This window comes from Pituophis catenifer, unplaced genomic scaffold, assembly GCF_029215685.1.
Source record: "Pituophis catenifer annectens isolate HBS135680 unplaced genomic scaffold, rPitCat1.0.hap2 SCAF_12, whole genome shotgun sequence".
Lineage (NCBI taxonomy): Eukaryota > Metazoa > Chordata > Lepidosauria > Squamata > Colubridae > Pituophis > Pituophis catenifer.
Window position 1 is genome coordinate 25,573,659 of NW_027256892.1, and position 18,475 is coordinate 25,592,133.

At 45.1% G+C, this 18,475-nt stretch overlaps 1 protein-coding gene across 10 annotated transcripts in view; it reads left to right on the forward strand.

Moving 5' to 3' along the window:
• Positions 1 to 18,475, forward strand: part of NCAM1 (neural cell adhesion molecule 1) — a 192,361-nt gene that overhangs the window by 111,237 nt on the left and 62,649 nt on the right. For all 10 annotated transcript variants that reach the window (XM_070952538.1, XM_070952540.1, XM_070952541.1 and 7 more), the window contains exons 2-5: positions 14,021 to 14,095; positions 15,265 to 15,477; positions 16,742 to 16,885; positions 17,295 to 17,432. In XM_070952538.1, coding sequence (XP_070808639.1) covers positions 14,021 to 14,095; positions 15,265 to 15,477; positions 16,742 to 16,885; positions 17,295 to 17,432 — 570 coding nt within the window. The remainder of the gene's footprint in view (positions 1 to 14,020; positions 14,096 to 15,264; positions 15,478 to 16,741; positions 16,886 to 17,294; positions 17,433 to 18,475) is intronic.

Here is an 18,475-nt window from a genome sequence, read left to right on the forward strand (position 1 = left end):
GAAAACCAGACAGAGAGGAAACCCTCTTAGAGATACGGCTAAGCTCAGAAACCTTTTGGGAAGAGGAATTTGCTGAGATATTAATGGTCTAAAAATCCCCTTCCCCATAAGTGAACCTACCTTGACAGAAAGATTGCTTGGAGCATCTTAGCCAGTGGTGGGTTTCAAATTTTTTTACTACCGGTTCTGTGGGTGTGGCTTGGTGGGCATGGCATGGCTTGGTGGGCGTGGCAGGGGAAGGATACTGTAAAATCTCCATTCCCTCCCCAATCCAGGGGGAGGTTACTGCAAAATCCCCATTTCCTCCCGATCAGCTGGGACTTGGGAGGTAGAGAATAGATGAGGGCGGGGCCGGTCAGAATTTTTACTACCGGTTCTCCGAACTACTCAAAATTTCCGCTACCGGTTCTCCAGAACTGGTCAGAACCTGCTGAAACCCACCTCTGATCTTAGCAATATCTGCACAATGACTGCCTTTCAAGGAAACGGAGTCCTTGATAAACATTAGCTTCTCTGTAATGTTCCTCCACTTAGAAGTGTGGTGCACACACACACACACATGCAAGCACACACACGTACGTCTCTGAAGGTTGAAGTTCTGGGCTTCTTCTTCATAAGGAGGCTGCTGTACGCACGCCCTGCCTCCCTGGAAACGTTAGAACCGTTACAACCGTCCGGAGCCAAGTCTTTTCCCTCGCCTTCCATATTCAAATGTGAACAGATCCCTCTCCGGTTTGTTTATTTGCAAAGGCAGTTATGAATCTTTTCCGGAGGTGCCACAGTGAGCCTTCAGAACTCACACAGCCCTCATATTAAACAGCTGCAGCTCGCCTGGCAGGACGCAGTGGGGACCAGGGACGCTCGCTGTGTTCTCCGTACAGCCTGTTCTACCAGGGGAAAGATGAGCCCGAGGAAATAACAGCCCGGAACATCTATCTCCTCTTCCAGGTTGCCCCCTCCTTCAGCTTAACAAAAAAAACAAAAAACCCACAGAATGCCAAGTATCCAAGGCACCTCCTTTTGGGTGAACCACTTGGAAATAAATGCCGAAGAAAACGAGACCCTGTTTTCCCGAGGCTGGAGGAGTAGTAATTAATTCTTGGGCATGACGCTCTCGAGTGATGGACAGCTCCTTCGCAAGCAGTAGTTGCTCCTTCAAGCCAAGGAGGGATACCCCAGAGCTCTTCATTTCTGTTTACGCTCCCTGGGACCCCTGGCTGGTTCTGCTGCCGAATGGCTGCAGTGATTTGGTGGTGCAAAAACATTTTTGCCCTCTTTCCAGAGTCTGCTGGGCGCGAGGAATTCGACCGTGCCTTGGTCTTCGCTCGCCCTCTAATGGCTGACCTTAGCTTGGCATGGCTCAACAAGGTGGAGGAGGCAATCCCCCCCCCACCCCAAGATCCTCTCCTAGCTTTTGAGCTCTCCTGCTTTGGGAACAGGAGGGGTCTTGCAATTTTCTTTTGGCGGGATGAAGCCGAAAGAGATTCATTCTCTCCCTCCTGTTTGCATTTTTGTCCTGCGTGAAGAAAACACGATCTCTTTCCTTCAACCTGTTGCTAGCACCTTTGCCTTTCTCTGTGCTGTGGGCTGTTATTAACAGAGCACTCTGGTGCTGTCTCAGAGGTGAAATCCAGCAGGTTCTGACAGGTTCTGGAGAACCGGTAGCGGAAATTTTGAGTAGTTTGGAGAACCGGCAAATACCACCTCTAGCTGGCCCCAGAGTGGGGTGGGAATGGAGATTTTGCAGTATCCTTCCCCGGGAATGGGGTGGGAATAGAAATCTTGCAGTATCCTTCCCTTGCCACGCCCACCAAGCCACGCCCACAGAACTAGTAGTAAAAAAAATTGGATTTCACCACTGTGCTGTCTGCCTCTGATTTAATAGGAGGGGAAAAACTTCTCCAACTCAGAGAGGAATTTAATCTGATCCCCTACTTAAAAAAAAACCCTAACAATTAATTATGCTCTGTATGAAGCTGTTTGTCCTAAATCTCTGGTGAGGCTGCCTCATTGGTGGACTCTACTGGCTTCCAACACTATTTCTTTAAGAAAAAACACACACCCTTTATCACACCCTAACAGTTTACCCCAAGCTTAATGCTGCAAAATAGTTCTAAGTAGGCAGAAATAGAGAAATGGGGATCCAATTTACCGTAGTTAGAACATAGAATGGTTGTGAAATTTGGACCATAAGGAAGGCTGAGAAGGCTAAAGAATTGAGGCCTTTGAACTCTGGTGCTGGAGAAGACTCCTGCGAGTCCCTTGGACTGCAAGGCGATCCAACCGGTCAGTCCTAGAGGAGTTCAACCCTGACTGCTCTTTAGAAGGCCAGATCCTGAAGAGGAAACTCAAATCCTTTGGCCACCTAATGAGGAGGAAGGACTCACTGGAGAAGAGCCGAATGCTGGGAACGATGGAGGGCAAAAGAAGAAGGGGACGGCAGAGAACGAGGTGGCTGGATGGAGTCACTGAAGCAGTCAGCGGGAGCTTAAATGGACTCCAGAGGATGGTAGAGGACAGGAACGCCTGGAGGAACATTGTCCATGGGGTCACAACTTTGCAACTAACAACAAAAGAACGTAGAATGCAGTGTCTATGGAGATACTCAACCCTCCAAGTCATGGTTGTCCCAAAGGTGCTTTTTCCAAAAGGGAGTTGGACTTCCTTGTTGTTGTTGTTATTCTTTGAAAACATTTCACTTCTCATCCAAGAAGCTTCTTCAGTTCTAAATAGAATGCGGTGGCCCCTTTGATGAGATGCTTTTGCCCTGTTGGGTTTTGGAAGAGGGTTCTTCGGTGTATGATAAAAAAAAATGATTTTTTATGGCTCTCCCCATTTGCTGCTGATGGGACCCCTCTCAGGTGGGCCTGGAGGCTCAGTCAAGGTGAGAGAGGAAATCTGGAAACCCTCCTTGGACTCAAGGAAACTGAAAGGAGAAATCAATAATGATGAGCTTGTAATTGAAATTCAGGGTCTAGCATGTTTTAGTGAGAATTATTTTGCTGAGCTGGACCAAGGCACTGGGGGAAGGTTGTTCCTGGGCCAGCGCAGGGAGCTCTGTTTATTCATAATGTTGTGCTTCTTGACCATTGCAACATGCCTTTATTGGTAGAACAATTAAGAACGAGTTTTCCCCAGAGGAAGATTGTGGCTGCAGGTTTGCGTTAATAATTCAAGGTAAAAGTGGTTTCCTTTCCAATCAGGTCTTTTTCCCTCTACAAAATTGGCTCTTTAGCTGATCGTTGCTGGAAAGAGGAGAGAGGAAGGGGCTGCAAATTAGTGTCTCACTGCACCTAGAAGATTATAGTTTTGCATGCATCACATGAATACTTTCAAAGGAATGGTAATCAGGTGCGCTGAAGGTTGATTTCATAAGAAGGTCAGCCAGGGCCTGGCTGTTTTCATTGCCCCATCCAGAGACGTTCCCATGAGATCACAGGATTTGTTATTCCTGTAGCTTGAATGTGAAGATATATATATTCTTCTGCGTAAAATTGGATTTTACGCGGGAGAAAACCCGAATAACCAAAGACCTACATACAAACACCCACGAAAACCTCAGAAAACAAATATATATATCTATATATATATTAATGTAATCAGTGGTGGGATTCAAATAATTTAACAACCAGTTCTCTGCCCTAATGACTAGCTGGGTGGGTGTGGCCATGGTGGGCGTGGCCAGGGGGTGTTACAGGCAGCACTTGGCTTCCCTGCAACCTCCTGGGAGCAAAAAACGGGCCATGGGGGGGGGTGCTGCACCCCGGCGCCCAGAGGTGGGTTCTACTTACCTTTTACTTCTGCTTCACATGCGCAGATCGCCAATGACGACATCCGGGGCGGTGGGCAGGGCCTCCCACCGGTTTTACTACCGGTTCTTGCAAACCGGTCTGAACCGGGAGCAACCCACCACTGCCTGCGCCCCATCTTGGGCCTAGTAGGCCTCCCTTCACTTACCTGGGATCCAAAATGGGACATGTGGGGACTCTTGGAATGTGCAGGGCGGAGCCAGCCAACAATTTAACAACCGGTTCGTGTGAACCAGCACAAACCGGCTGAATCCCACCTCTGAATGTAATACTGTATGTATGTATGTTTTTGATACTTACTCCTGGAGAAAAACACTGCCACAAAGAGTGGACGAGAAGTGATATATCTATCTATCTATCTATCTATCTATCTATCTATCTATCTATACACACACACACACACACATACACACTCAAATGGCTATGGGCTCTTGGCTTTTACTCTTTAATTCATTGCTATGAATTAGCTACTGTACGTCTTCACAGATCATTGGTTTTTAACGGATCCATCAATTACCCAACAATAGGAACCAAGAATAAACAGTAAGTGGGCTGAAAATTAGCAACAGCTCTTAACAGTAGTTACTACTTTGAAAAGCGTCACACGGAATCACCATTTGCTCTTAGATGACTTAGCAGCGTATGTGATGAAGTGCTTAAACTGATCAGTCCAGAGGCACCAAAGAGGAACCGTAGTGGCACACAGAGTTTGCTTGTGTCATCTCCCTTCTTGTTGAATCCAACTTTCTGACTATGACACCTGCTGGATCTTTCTTCCCCCATCTCAGATACTGGATTTCAATTCTGAGAACTCTCAGGTACAACCGAAAAACAGCCAGGTGAGTGAAGGCAGCCAGTCTGGTTTAGTGGTTAAGGCAAGGAGTTGGAATGGAAAGGACCGTGAGTTCAAGTCCCGCATTGACCATGAAAGCCAACTGGGTGACTTTAGGTCGGTCCCTCTCTCTCTCTCTCAGCCCAACTCACCTCAGGGGTTATTGCAGTGGGGAAAATATGAGAAAGAAGGAGAATTGGGTATGTTCACCAGTTCGGCTTATTTATAAATAATAATAATAATGGCGGGTGTCAACTTGCAAAGCTTTCAAGTTGCCATGAGCAGGAGGGAGGGAGAACTGACGTGCATTCCATACATTCTTTCTGACCGCAATCAGAAGGAGGGTGTTAGGTTTCACAGCCAGCCAAAGTGGTTAATTGGAGAATGTGATTTATGACATGGCCAGGGGGAGGGGAGAGACAGGGTCATAGGGGAATGTAAATCTACGTGGGATCAGTCCTAACTGCATCTGAGTATTGCCGGAATGTTGCTCCTAATAAATCATTATATTTCCTTTGAAGTTTGGATCATGGCTCATGAATTAATTAGGGCATCTTTCAGAAACTTGACAGCGGGATCTAAATAAATAAAAGATAATAAATTTAACAGATTAACAGAGTTGGAAGGGATCTTATAAGTCATCTAGTCCTTCCACCCAAGGAGGAGACCCTGTACCATTTCTGACAGATGGCAGTCCAGTCTCTTCTCGAAAGCTTCCGGTGATGATGCTCCCACAGCTTCTGAAGGCAAACTCAAATAAATGAGGTGCAGAGACTACAGCTCCCATAATTCTCAGCCAGCATGTCTTTGGCAGAATGTGAAAATGACATCTCTGCTACATACCTGTGCTGTGTGTGCTGGCTTTCCACATGCGCCTATAAAATGGCCATTTATCAGTTGGAAGCAGCTCTTATCTCAGCCCCCTTCACGCTTCCTGAGTCTCTGCGGTCTTGCCAGTCCCATTAAGGGTGACAGTGATGGTTTTCGTCTCCTCCTCCCTTCTTTGCAGGAGACTCACAAGCGAAGCCCTCGCCGATTAGCTATCCTTTCTTCTCCTCTTACATGGAGTGAGAAATGAGGGGATTTGGGTACATTCAGCAAGAACAGTTATGTATTCACACATCGCTTCTAGCAATGGTTTTGCTTAGATACGCAATTCGCTGGCTTTCGCAAAGTCACGGCTTAACCATCACCAAGTTCATGCATTGCCCATGTCAAAACCAACCCAACCCAACCCGCATTGTAGCGTGTAGAACACATGGTCGATTAGTGTCTGAGGTGTATATACAGCTTGTGCGGTTGTCTGTGCGATGATACTGTGTTGGTATAATCTTTGTGATCCAGAGAGCGATCCACGATTGTTGGTTTTCTCTGGGTAGAAAACGATTAAACATTCCTCCTCGCCTTTTTCCTTCCAAGGAGGGGAGAAGATTAGCTGGATTAGGGAAGTAGGGCAGGGTAGACCATTAAATATGTAAAACTCTTTCTGCAGGTTGGAGTAGGATGTGAGTGTGTTTGTGTTTGTGTGTGTAAATCCAGATGTTTATCCTTTTCTGTCTTCCTGGGCTTCTGTTCAGCACATCACTCTGTAGGGCCAGGATAAGGGAGGAAGATTTGAACTATACTTTATGATCTATACGGGCAAAACAAGGACAACTCCAGCGTACTCCCCCCCCACCCCTGAATTTGTCTAGACATACAGCTTGTACCGCAAAGAGGGTCAGCTAAGGTAGCTGCTGCCACAGAGAGCCATCTGGATTGACAAAGGCAAGTGTTTGTCCCCCAAACAACGACAAGGGACAGTGGGAAATAGCCTCTGTCTCAGCTGGTCCATTGCATTCCTGAGCATGGAGGGGGCTGGCTGGCCAGCTCCATCCTCCAGCCCCAGAAAGTGTTCCAGTGGCCGTACTGGTAAGACAGGACAGGCGAGCAGATGGCAAATGCCTGGTCTAATCATTGTCTGGAAGTGATCAAAGATGACAAACCCCCTCCTCCCCCTTTCGCCTAGACTCATGCATACCCATGAACTGGCATGTTGTTTCTGAAGTTCTACCATTAATGGTTAATTATGGAATAATTGTATGAATTGTATGATTGTATGAAAATCTAGAGTATTAAGGAAACTCAATTCTCTAGATTTTCATCCTGATTAGTTTATCATCCATCCATATCTCTCTCTCCTCCCCCCTCCTCCTCCTCCTCCTCCTCCTCCTTCTTCTTCTTCTTCCTCCTCCTCCTCCTCTTCTTTTTCTTTCTTCTTCTTCTTCCTCCTCCTCCTTTTCCTCTTCCTCCCTCCCTCCCTCCCTCCCTCCCTCCCTTCCTTCCTTCCTTCCTTCCTTCCTTCCTTCCTTTTTTGCTATGAAAACAGTGCAGTTGCTTGATTGGAGAAAGGACTTCCTTGACTTGAGATTATTCAGTCTCAGTTCTCGCAACAACTCCTAGAACAAATGAATGAAGCCTGGTTTGGAAGGAGCTTCTTAAGTTTTGGTTATTTGGTAGGAAGAGGAAGAGAAAGAATGAACTGGGTGAACCCAGAACTGCAGCAGAGCTATAGTGAAAACTCTGCCCTCGGTTTTAGCCTTGCCAAATAATGATAAAATGGTTATTAACAGGGCAGTCCTCAGCATTTACCCAGAAGTGCTAAGTTCTTAAGGGCTCCCTTCCAAGTAAAGCTTTCAAGGGTTCGAATCTACTTGGAGCCAGCAAGCACATGCATTTCTATCAAGCATCCACAGATTCTGTAGTTCTTGTTAATAGGAATTAATATAAACCAATAATGTTTATTAATATAAAACAATGTTTATCTCCCAAGACTGTCCATCTGTCATGGTGCTGAAACCTTAGACCTCTTGGCATAAGACCTTATGTGTGATTTTATGAGATCCCATCCATATTTTATGTCATTTGGTGGGAATAGTTGACTTTGAGTTGGGGGTCCAGCAGAACTCTGCAAGTCCCTCGTTGGCGGAGCTCTGCTGTAGAACATGGAGAAGAGAGAAGATTATTCGGTCTCTAGCTGTACACTCTGTGCTGTGCGTAGCTTTATTATGCTCGAAATAGAGCAGTTATGTGTGGAGGGCTTTACTTTCCTAGAGGCTAGCAAAATGACACATTTTTATCCCTGACAATGGGGTGTGAAATCTCAGGGGTTGGAAAACGGACGAATTCTTGCTAATAGCATCTTTATTCCAAAACTTTAAGCTTGCCACTCAACCACAATTTCCAGGTAGACCGCACAAGGGTGAATCCAAAAGCATACTTTTCTTTCTGTGTGCCTTTAAAGGCTGCGAGGTGTCCCAGATACCATTTGAAAGAAGAGCTTTTTGGGATGGGAGGCAGGGTGAACAAGCTTCTGTTTTCAATGAATCAGCGCGACCGTGTCTGTTTCCAGGAGAGTATGGCCTGCAGTGGAAACATCCTTGCCTTAAGTGACAAAATTCTGAAAAAAAGACACGGTTGCTTTAATGAGTTAGACGAGTTCTGGTTTTGGACTCTTGCACACTGTTCCCTATCAGTGCAGCGCTTCTATGTAAGGATGAGCGAGATAGCGTAACCGTCATGTAACCATCCAGTAGTGGGTTTGAAATCCCGGTGCTACCAGTTTGCTATTGGTAGCGTGCAGCATTTCTGCGCATGCGTAGAGCGTTTTTGATGATGGATGGGTGGGTGAACAGAGCCTCCCACCGCCACCGCTACCAGTTTGCCTGAACCGGGGCGAACCAGGAGCAACTCACCACTGTAACAGTCAAGTTAGGCAGGAATCACCTCGACTTTTCATCTTTCTATTTTGAAACCAACCAAGGAAGGAAATGAGTCAAAACTGCTTAAACAGGCCGGAATCGTGATGGTTGAGGAAAGACTGAGATTCTAGAATTCAGAATTCCCTGCTAAAGTGAGGTTTAATCCAACAATTGGGAATGGAACTGGCATTTCTACAATATCATTTGCTTCCTTGCTTCCTTGCTTATTTGTTTACGCATGCCTTGCTTTCGGTTGGATTTGGTTTGCAGAGTGTGTGTATGTGTATCTGTTTAGTCGATGATTAAATTTGTCACAGATGATGGATCTCGTGATTAGATGCAAACAGACGCCCTGCACTTTCTTTAGAGAATAGACAAAATACTTAATTCTACAGGATGTCCTCCTGTTCAGCCTTCACTTGTCAAAGAGTAAAAGAACCAACAAGTAACAATAATATTGGACATCACATTATTATCTAGCATGTCATTTACTGTACTTCAGCAGCATCCTTCTGCAAGATCACAGTTTCTAAATTTAAACCGTGTTGCGTTTGAAGGATATCAGTGTGATGAAAAGGGTCACGTAATCCCTTGAGCGGTGGGATTACTGGTTTTAGGCATACTTTAGTCATCTCCCTCGAATGGGATTACTTTAGACACAGAGCATGTGGGAATACCCCCCCCCCCAAAAAAAAAAGCATCTCAGGGGCACTTTATCAGGTGTGGGCAAGAGAGTGTTTTCACTGGGTCTTCTATGGAAGCGATATGTAGAGTCACAGGAAAGGGTTAGCAACTTTCCATTGTAGCATTTCCTTTTGCAGTAGAATCACTTGTCACCGTCAGGCCATGACGGTGTCGGGGCCTGAATTATTTTCCAAATAGTCGTGCGCAATTGAGTGTCAGGAACTGTTCATTTATCCTGGTTTCTCTTTTTTAAAGAAAACCTTGATTACTCTTAATGACGAAACGCTTGTTGATACGAATCTAATTTCCTTGTTGCACTGGTTGCCCTCCAGCGTGGTGCAGTGGCCTAGAGGTGGAGCTCTCACCTCACAATCAGGAGGCTGTGAGTTCGATCCTAGGTAGAGGCAGATATTTCTCTCTCTGGGCACAATGAGCGTATATCTGCTGAAATAACACTCCTCGTTGGCGACAGGAATGGCATCCAGCCAGTAAGTATTCAGCTCCATTCAGTTGCTCAGATTTCACCCCGCAAGGGATTATGGGGTCATTAAAGGAAGAGGATGATGACTGGTTGCTCTCCAGCCAGGAGCCATTGCACTGTCCTCCATGTTGCCATCTTGGGCCACAGAGGCCTCCCTTGGTTGCTAACTGTGGCTGATCTTACCGAAGGATGCCTTTGGCCTTTCCTTGGTGAAGAGCATATATCAAATCCAACACAGATGCTTTTTTGCAGCAGGCCAGCGCTGCTGTCAGCAGTGGCACCTCCCATAGATCATTGTGGAATATGGACAATCACGACGATTACCTCGGAAGACAGTAAATCAGGAAACGCTAAAAGTTTTTAACTTTGGCATTTTCTGTTTATTTTCGGAGGAACATCCACCGGCTCCCAGGCAAAAGATTTTTTAAAAGTCTCTCCCCTTGGAGTGAGGTTGTTTGCTATCACTTTCCCAGTCAGTGCATGAGCCAAGTAAACCAAGATGCTGGAAAATGATCCCATCCATCTTTTAAGTTCCTGCATAGGGGAAAGCAGGCACTTGAAAACGATGGGTCTGTGGTCCAACCATCTCAAAAAGCAAGCAGCCAGTTTAGGGGTGAAATGCTACTGGTTCGCTCCGGTTCACCTGAACTGGTAGTTAAAAAAGCTACCGGTTCCTCTGAACCAATATTTCCAACAACCAGCTGCGCCGCATGGTTTAGCTTTGCTAGAAAGCAGGAGATCCTGCTTTCTAGCGAAGCTAAATCACGCGGCACAGTGGATTCCCACCCCTTGCTGTGCTATTTACCTCCCCAAGCCTCCTTTTGGCACGTATATGCGCGCTTGCAACACTCGCTTGGCGTTCATCAGCAGCCAGTATATCAGAAGCAAACCAGTTCAGATTTCACCACTGAGCCAGTTCGGTAGGACTGGGCCACTAAAGGGTGGAACAGATTAAGCATTTGCAATAGTAAGAGACGGGGAAAAAATTGCTTTTGACTATGCTGGACCAAGCAATTCTTTTATTAAGGTGATTGTTTTCCATCCAACTAATGACTGCAATTTAGAAATCGCTCGCATTAAGGTCAGACTTTCTTGAAATCTTTCTTTGACCCGGACTTGTTAGGGCAGGAAGCTCCAGCAAATGTATCCACCGATGGGAGCCAGGATCCAATTATGTCCTCTCTAATGGCTCATTACTTTTCATAAAAGACCACAACGCTCTCCGATGCCAAGGTTTGGGAGAGATTGTGAATGCTGTTGTGGGTGCGGAGGCCATTAGAAAGGATCTCAGCCAGCTGCCCAGAGAGGCGGGCATGCTCCATGGAGGGAGGGCTTTGCAAGCACCACCTGAACATGGGACAAAGCTGAGCCATGCCTTCCTCGCGCTTTTCATGACAACCTTACGTTCGAATTTGTATAGATGCCATGATGAAGATAGCCATTCGGTTGTGTCTGATTCTTGGCAACTCTATGGGCCAGGTCTCTCCACATCTTCCGATCTTGCACTACTTCTTTGAGTTGTTCTAAGCTCTGTCTGATGTCAGCTTTGATGGTGTCCAGCCACCGTGTTCTTTGGTGGCCTGGTTTCCTTTTACCGCTAACTCTTCCAAGGACACTTGCTTTCTCCGGTGAATTTTTGGCTTGATTTGGTCCAAATAGATGCCTTAGGGTTATTTATTCTTCAGCAAGAAGCAAAGAGAAGTCACTGTCTGGAAACTGCTCTTTGGGGAGATCCATACCTAAGAACATACCTACGACCAAGGGACGCAGTGGCTCAGTAGCTAAGATGCTGAGCTTGTCAATCAAAAGTTCGGCAGTTCATCGGTTCGAATCCCAAGTGCCGCATAACGGGGTGAGCTCCCGTGACTTGTCCCAGCTTCTGCCAACCTAGCAGTTCGAAAGCAGGTAAAAAATGCAAGTAGAAAAATAGGGACCCCCTTTGGTGGAAAGGGAACAGTGTTCCGTGCGCCTTTGGCGTTGAGTCATGCCGGCCACATGACCAGGGAGATGTCTTTGGACAGCGCTGGCTCTTCGGCTTTGAAACGGAGATGAGCACCACCCCCTAGAGTCGGGAACGACTTGCACATATGTACGAGGGAACTTTTACCTTACCTTATACCTAAGACCAGAGTGGGGGACTACAACCTGTGAACTTCAACACAAAAGACCCCCTTGGGATCTTGCACTGTGTAGCCCAAAGGAGCTGGCCCTACACAGCATTCCTGAGAGGCGAATGGCCCCAAAGTTCCTCAGTCCAGACTATTTAGGTCTTTGCTGCACTAAATCTAATCAGTCTTTCAGTGGTATGATGATGATGTCCAGTCCTGTCATTCTGCCTGGGAGTGAATTATGCTAAAGGAGAATGGACGGGCAAAATTGGATTACCCAGAAATAAAACCGAGTAGAAGAGTAGCCGGCACATTATTGGGAGGAAGGAGGGAAGTCTCTCCCCTCCAGTGAAGCTGTGTGAGCGAAAAGAATTAGAAAGAAAAGAGTGTGGAAAACCTCTGAATTCTGATAAGAGAAATCATCAAAATTGCTTTTCTTAACTTTCGTAACCAGATGTAGTCTAACTTTAAGTTGCAGGAGTGGTCAGTTCTATGCCAATAATCTTGTTAGAAATCCATACAGCATCTTCACTACACTAACAGTCTTTTTGCAGTATTATTAAGGTTTTCTTTTCTTTTTTCTTTTTTAAAAAAATAATTTTTATCGCGTATAAATATTAAAAAAGACCTAACATAACATATACACAACAAACATTTATACAACATATACACAAAAAGATTATGATTTCTTCTTAAGCATTTTTTCAAAGTGACATTCCACAATTCTACTTATAATATATTCCTTCACCTCTCCTTAATCTAATAACAATATATATATATATATATATATATATATATATATATATATATATATATATATATATATATATATATATATATATATTTAAATCGGTAATATTTCCCCCTATATTGTTTTGTTTATTTCTCATTTTTAACCAATTATCCCAATTATTCCATATTTTATAATAATCTGATTCTTCTCTTTCTTGTATTTCTTTGGTTAACCTATCCATTTCAGCATGGAATGAAAACTTTCAGCAAGGTTTTCTTTTATTATTTAAAATACAAAGAAGAGAAGGAAAAAGGGAAGGAAAGGGAGCGGGGAAAAGGGGGCGTCAGATACAAGGGGAAAGAGGAAAAGAAGGAAAAGGAGGCATTGACTTCCAATTCTTCTTAGCACAGTACAAGATAAACACACTCCAACTTCAACTTTTTGATTTTACACATTAATATATAACGAGCCATTCTTAGAACACCAAATCTTTCTAATCAACAAAGCCAAAGTCAAAGTTTCATCATCAAAGTTTCATTTTTTCCCCCCTTCACAAGCACAAATTCCAGAAGAGATATCTAAATGAAAACGTATTTTCCTCCTTGAATAAAACAATCAATTTAACCATTCCTGCTTTATCTTCCTTAGTATGGAAAGAATGTGTACACTAACAGTCTTAACCCAGGATCCAATCTGGGTTGGTCACCAGGACCAGAGGTTTAATCTTAATGAGTTTACGGGTGCATGCTGGAGCCCCTCCTCAGGGAACTTCTCTCTACTGGAACGGGTGCTTGAGGCCAGTGGTTCTCAACCTATGCTCTGCAGACCTCTGGTGGGGGGGGCATTATATCCTCACAGAGGGTTATGATTTATGTTATGATTTAAATCTTGAGTTAAGGCTTGGGGTCTGTGCTCACAAAAGGTATCTAAAAGGGGTTCCATGGTGAAGAAAACATTGAGAATCAGTGCTTTAGGCCAGGAGTCTCCAACCTTGGCAACTTTAAGTCTTGTGGACTTCAACTCCCAGAATTCCTCAGCCAGCTGGGAGTTGAAGTCTACAAGTCTTAAAGTTGCCGAGGTTGGAGACCCCTGCTTTAGGCTATTCAGGGGTGGATACCACTTACCTTTACTACCGGTTCGCAGTGGGAGCGTGCACGCGCTACTGCTTCGTTCACACCTGTGCTACTGCACATGTGCAGAAGCTTCTGTGCATGCGCAAATCACCCATGGTGATGTCATGGCGGGTGGGCGGAGCCTCCCGCTGGTTTTACTACCGGTTCTATAGAACCGGACTGAACCGGGAGCAACCCACCACTGAGGCTATTCTGTGCATAGTATTTATGTGGTGCTTGGTTGGGTGTGGCTTCTTATTGATTGATTGGGGTGTTGATGGCCCCAGTTGTTAAATCGTTGGTTGTTCTTTCCTTGTGCTGCCACCTCCTAAGTACCGGATAAGCTGGTGGTAAATCAGCACTCCTGTTGACTGTAGTCTTAACCCAGCTCAGAGTCTTAGACCTAACAGTGTTCTCCGGACTTTCAGGTTTGCAATTAATATTAGATGACATCCTTCCTTGTTTGGTGAGCAAGAACACCGTAACCTCATGGTGCTTCTTTCTTTCTTTCTATCTTTCAGTCTCTCTTCAGGTGAACATAGTTCCAAATAAGGTGGAGGTTCCGGTTGGAGAATCCAAATTTTTCTTATGTCAAGGTGAGTAGCTGCACAATCAGGTGTTGCATCCAGTCTTACATGGGAGTAAACCCACTGAATGGAGCTATACTTTCTCCTCATGCAGTAGCCGAGTTAACTGACAGATAAAAGAGGGTTGAGTCCAGGGCAGAAATAATAACAGAAATAACAGAATAACAGAGTTGGGAGGGACCCTGGAGGTCTTCAGTCCAATCTCTCGCTCAGGCAGGAAACCACATAACCTGTAGCTGCTCAGAGTCATTCACGATGGGATGGCTGGCCAATAAATTCACTAAATTAAATTAATTAAACCTACGAGGTAAACATCTCAGATAAGATCCTTCCTGGTTCTCATGAAGATAAAGAGAAGTGGAAGGAAGACCAAAATCTACTGGAGATAGGTGGCCAATAAATTTTGAATGCAGAAATGGGAGAGGGGGGGATAAAAGGGAAAAAGTGAGATTATTATAAAAATGCACACAAAGGATGAAATAGATATAAATATTAAACCAAATAAGAAATTGAAATGAGAATAGAGATAAATAGAAAATCGGGGCTGCTCGAATACCATTCTAGATTGAACTGAAAAGGGAAACAAAAAGAGAGAGGGGAAGGAGTAGAGAGAGAGGAAAGGAGAAGAGAGGAGGGGAGAGGGAGAGAAAGAAGAAAAGGAAAAGGAGAGGAAGAAAAGGGAGGGGAAAAGGGAGGAGTAAAAGAGAAGGTTAGAAGGGGGGAAGAAGAGAGGAGTGGGGGAAGGGAAGGGGAAGTAGGAAAGAGAAGGAGAGGAAGAACGAAGAAAGTAGGAGGAGACAGAGGAAGGAAGAGAAGGGGAGGAGAAGAAGGAAGGTTGTGGTAAAATAAAGAAGGGTAAATGGTAAAAGAGCAGCCCCGAATAATTAAAAATGAAAGTTAAATGATAAGATGAATGAAAAATGGTGGATAAATAACTTGTACGTGTAAATATGTTTATGAGAAATAAAAATAAAAACTTCTTTTGGAAAAAAAAATAAATTTTGAATGCTGAATAAATAATTGCGCACGCAGACTTGCAAGAATCCGTTTCTAGATCTTTGCAACAAAATTCGTATTGGCCTACGTGACTTTGCTTCATGATTTTGAAAGGCTGCCAGTGCCACCTACCCAGCAGACACCCTGACCAGCTTCTGCTTGGATTTCTTCCTTGGTTTCAGTGACCGGTGATGCCAAATCCAAAGAAATCTTCTGGTTTGCCCCCAATGGTGATAAGCTGACAACAAACCAGCAGCACATTTCCGTGGTACGGTCAGATGATTCTTCCACTCTCACCATCTACAACGCTAACATCGATGACGCCGGCATCTATAAGTGCATGGTCTCCAGTGAGGAAGGGGAGGAAGAGGCCACCCTCAACGTGAAGATCTTCCGTAAGTGGCTGGGCTGGAGAAGGAAGAGTAGGGCGGGAAATGAGAGAACTCCTACTTTCCCCTCTGTAAAAAGTCCTGCCCCGTAGAATAGAGGTCTCCAAACCTGGCCACTTTAAGACTTGTGGACTTCAACCCTCAGAATTCCCCAGCCAGGCTGGTTGGGGAATTCTGGGAGTTGAAGTCCACAAGTCTTAAAGTGACGAAAGTTGGAGCCGTCTGTGCTGACCTAGGCTCACTTAGTCATTACAAGACACAATTAGTCTCAAACAAACCTATTTTATTGTAACAGCTGAGAATGACTTCGTTCGCAGCTTAGTCCAAATTAATTGCCAAACAAGTCCTTCAGAAGAAGTCCTTCGGGTTTATCACAAACCTTTATCTTCTTTGGCACCCTGCCAAAGGCCTATCTTGGCAAAGCCCCACGAAGTTCAGAAACAAGAGACACCAACTGAAAACAGATTTAGCAACGTTGCTTTCCTGCAAAGGGCCCACGTGCCTTTGCTCCTCTTTTAAGCCTTATGGGAGGGGCCAATCATCTCCTGGCCTTACTCCCGAGTCGTCCCTTTTGTTTTAGCTGCTCTTGCCTTCTGGCAGCTCTGCGCATGCGTGCACTAGGAACAGGCTTCTCCTGTTCCTCTGCCTCTCTGCTGTCTGACTCTGGAGGCTCCAAAGTCCGTGCATCACTCCCAGATGACCCTGGCCCCATCTCTGCCTCCCATGCAGAGCCCTCGTCCGGTCCTCCCCCAGACTCCAGGACTGGCTCATTGTCCTCCCCAGTCTCCTCACTGTCCGACTCCGTTCCCAGCTCTGCAGGCTGCTGGTGGACCACAACAACGTCTTCCATAGAATGACCTAAGAAGAGATGCAACTTTTGTCATGGGTCTATCAGTTCTTTCCCCCTCCCAGCAAAGCCCTTTCCGAAATTGGTATCTGATTGAGATAAGGAGGCCCAACCTTCACTCCTGAGAGGTGCATTTTCAATTAATCCATGTTTTTATTAAGGTGAATGAGTTTTGCGTACTTGTTGTAGCTTCATGTCAGTATTTGACGGAGCAGAACTTCCAGGAAAAGAAGTGAAAAGCTCTCGTGCATCCATTAGTAGCCTAGTGGTTAGCTACTTGCTCCAAGAGCTGATTTGCAAGGTCCCTGGCCACTTCTTCAGCTGAAAAGAGGACACCTTCTCCTCATCCGCTTAGCATTTCTGCTGTGTGAACTCTGACCGGCTCAGGATTTACTCTTCCCTTTCCCTACATCTACTTTCCAGAGAAGATGACCTTTCAACATGCCCCCAGCCCACAGGAGTTCAAAGAAGGAGAAGATGCAGTTATTACCTGTGATATTGTCTCCTCGCTGCCTCCCACAATTATGTGGAAGCACATGGGCAGAGATGTGGTCCTGAAGAAAGATGGTAAGTTGTGCATCTTTGCATGTGTGTGTGTGTGTGTGTGTGTGTGTGTGTGTGTGTGTGTATGCATGTGTGTGTTTGAAGGTATGCAGGAAGTCCTCCACATGACTTTAATGTTCCACCTTACTTCTGGAGAGCAAAGCATCAGAATGAGTGAATCCTGGACCGCTGGACTGAAGCTGCCAGATGTCGCTACTGATAAGTCAATCTTAAACATCTGGGATGCAAACTGTACGCTCAGTTCAGTAACTATAGTTGGGTTTGATTGGTCTTGGCTCTTTCCAAGAAGCTCTTTCCATTTGTAACGAAAGGAGTATGCATGACACATGACGAAGTTTGCCCAAGATGGAGAGCTAGGAGCTCCTGAGGGCCAAACTTATATCTACTAACTTGTCTCTTCCATTCTTTCCAGTGAGGTTTGTGGTATTGAGCAATAACTACCTCCAGATCAGAGGGATAAAGAAAAGCGACGAGGGCATGTATCGCTGTGAGGGGAGGATCTTGGCTCGGGGAGAGGTGGACTTCAGGGATATCCGGATCATCGTGAATGGTGAGCATCTTGCGTTTAGAAGGCACGTGAGCTTTGGGTGCTGCACCTGGTATCGTCCATCCCTTTCAGATCTCCAGAGTCTTGTGTCCTCCAGAAAGCTGAGGCCACCACTCCCACAGGCCAACCCATCTCTGTTCACCTGTGATGATCCATCTAGAGAACATCCATTTGGGAAGGAAGGAGGATTCCTAGTTGACAAGTGGTTTCTTTCTATTCACTGATTAGAATTTGAATGCAGAGCTTATTCGGCGGCCTCGAAATGAAAGAATAGAAAGAGAGGCCATTTATTTTTATTTTAACCCTTCTGAGTTATGGAACCACCGACAATGCTACTACCCTTCAAAAAGACCCTGACTATGTGTCGGATTGGTCAAACAAGTGGCAACTCCAAATCTCAACCAACAAATGCTCTGTCTTGTACATTGGCAAAAAATAAAATAAAATCAGAACATAAAATACAAGCTAGATGGACATGACTTTGTAGATGACCCTCACTGTCAAGGACCTTGGAGAATGCATCTCTAATGATCTAAGTGCCAGAGCCCACTGTAACTACATTGTGAAAAAGGTATTAAGAGTTGTTAACCTAATCTTGTGTAGCTTCTTCTCCGGTAATATTGTACTACTAACTAGAGCATACAAAACATTTGCTAGACCAATTCTCGAATACAGCTCATCTGTCTGGAACCCGCACTGCATATCGGACATTAATACAATTGAGTCCAGAGATATTTCACGAGAAGAGTCCTCCATTCCTCTGCTTGCAACAGAATAACTTATGCCACCAGACTTGAAATTTGGGGCTTAGACAACTTAGAACTCGCCACTTTTAGTCTGACCTAAGTGTAGTACATAAAATTATCCGCTACAATGTCCTACCTGTCAATGACTACTTCAGCTTCAACCACAACAATACATGAGCACGCAATAGATACAAACTTAAAGTGAACTGCTCCAAACTCGATTGCAGAAAATACGACTTCAGCAACAGAGTGGTCAATGCCTGGAATGCACTACCTGACTCTGTGGTTTCTTCCCCAAAT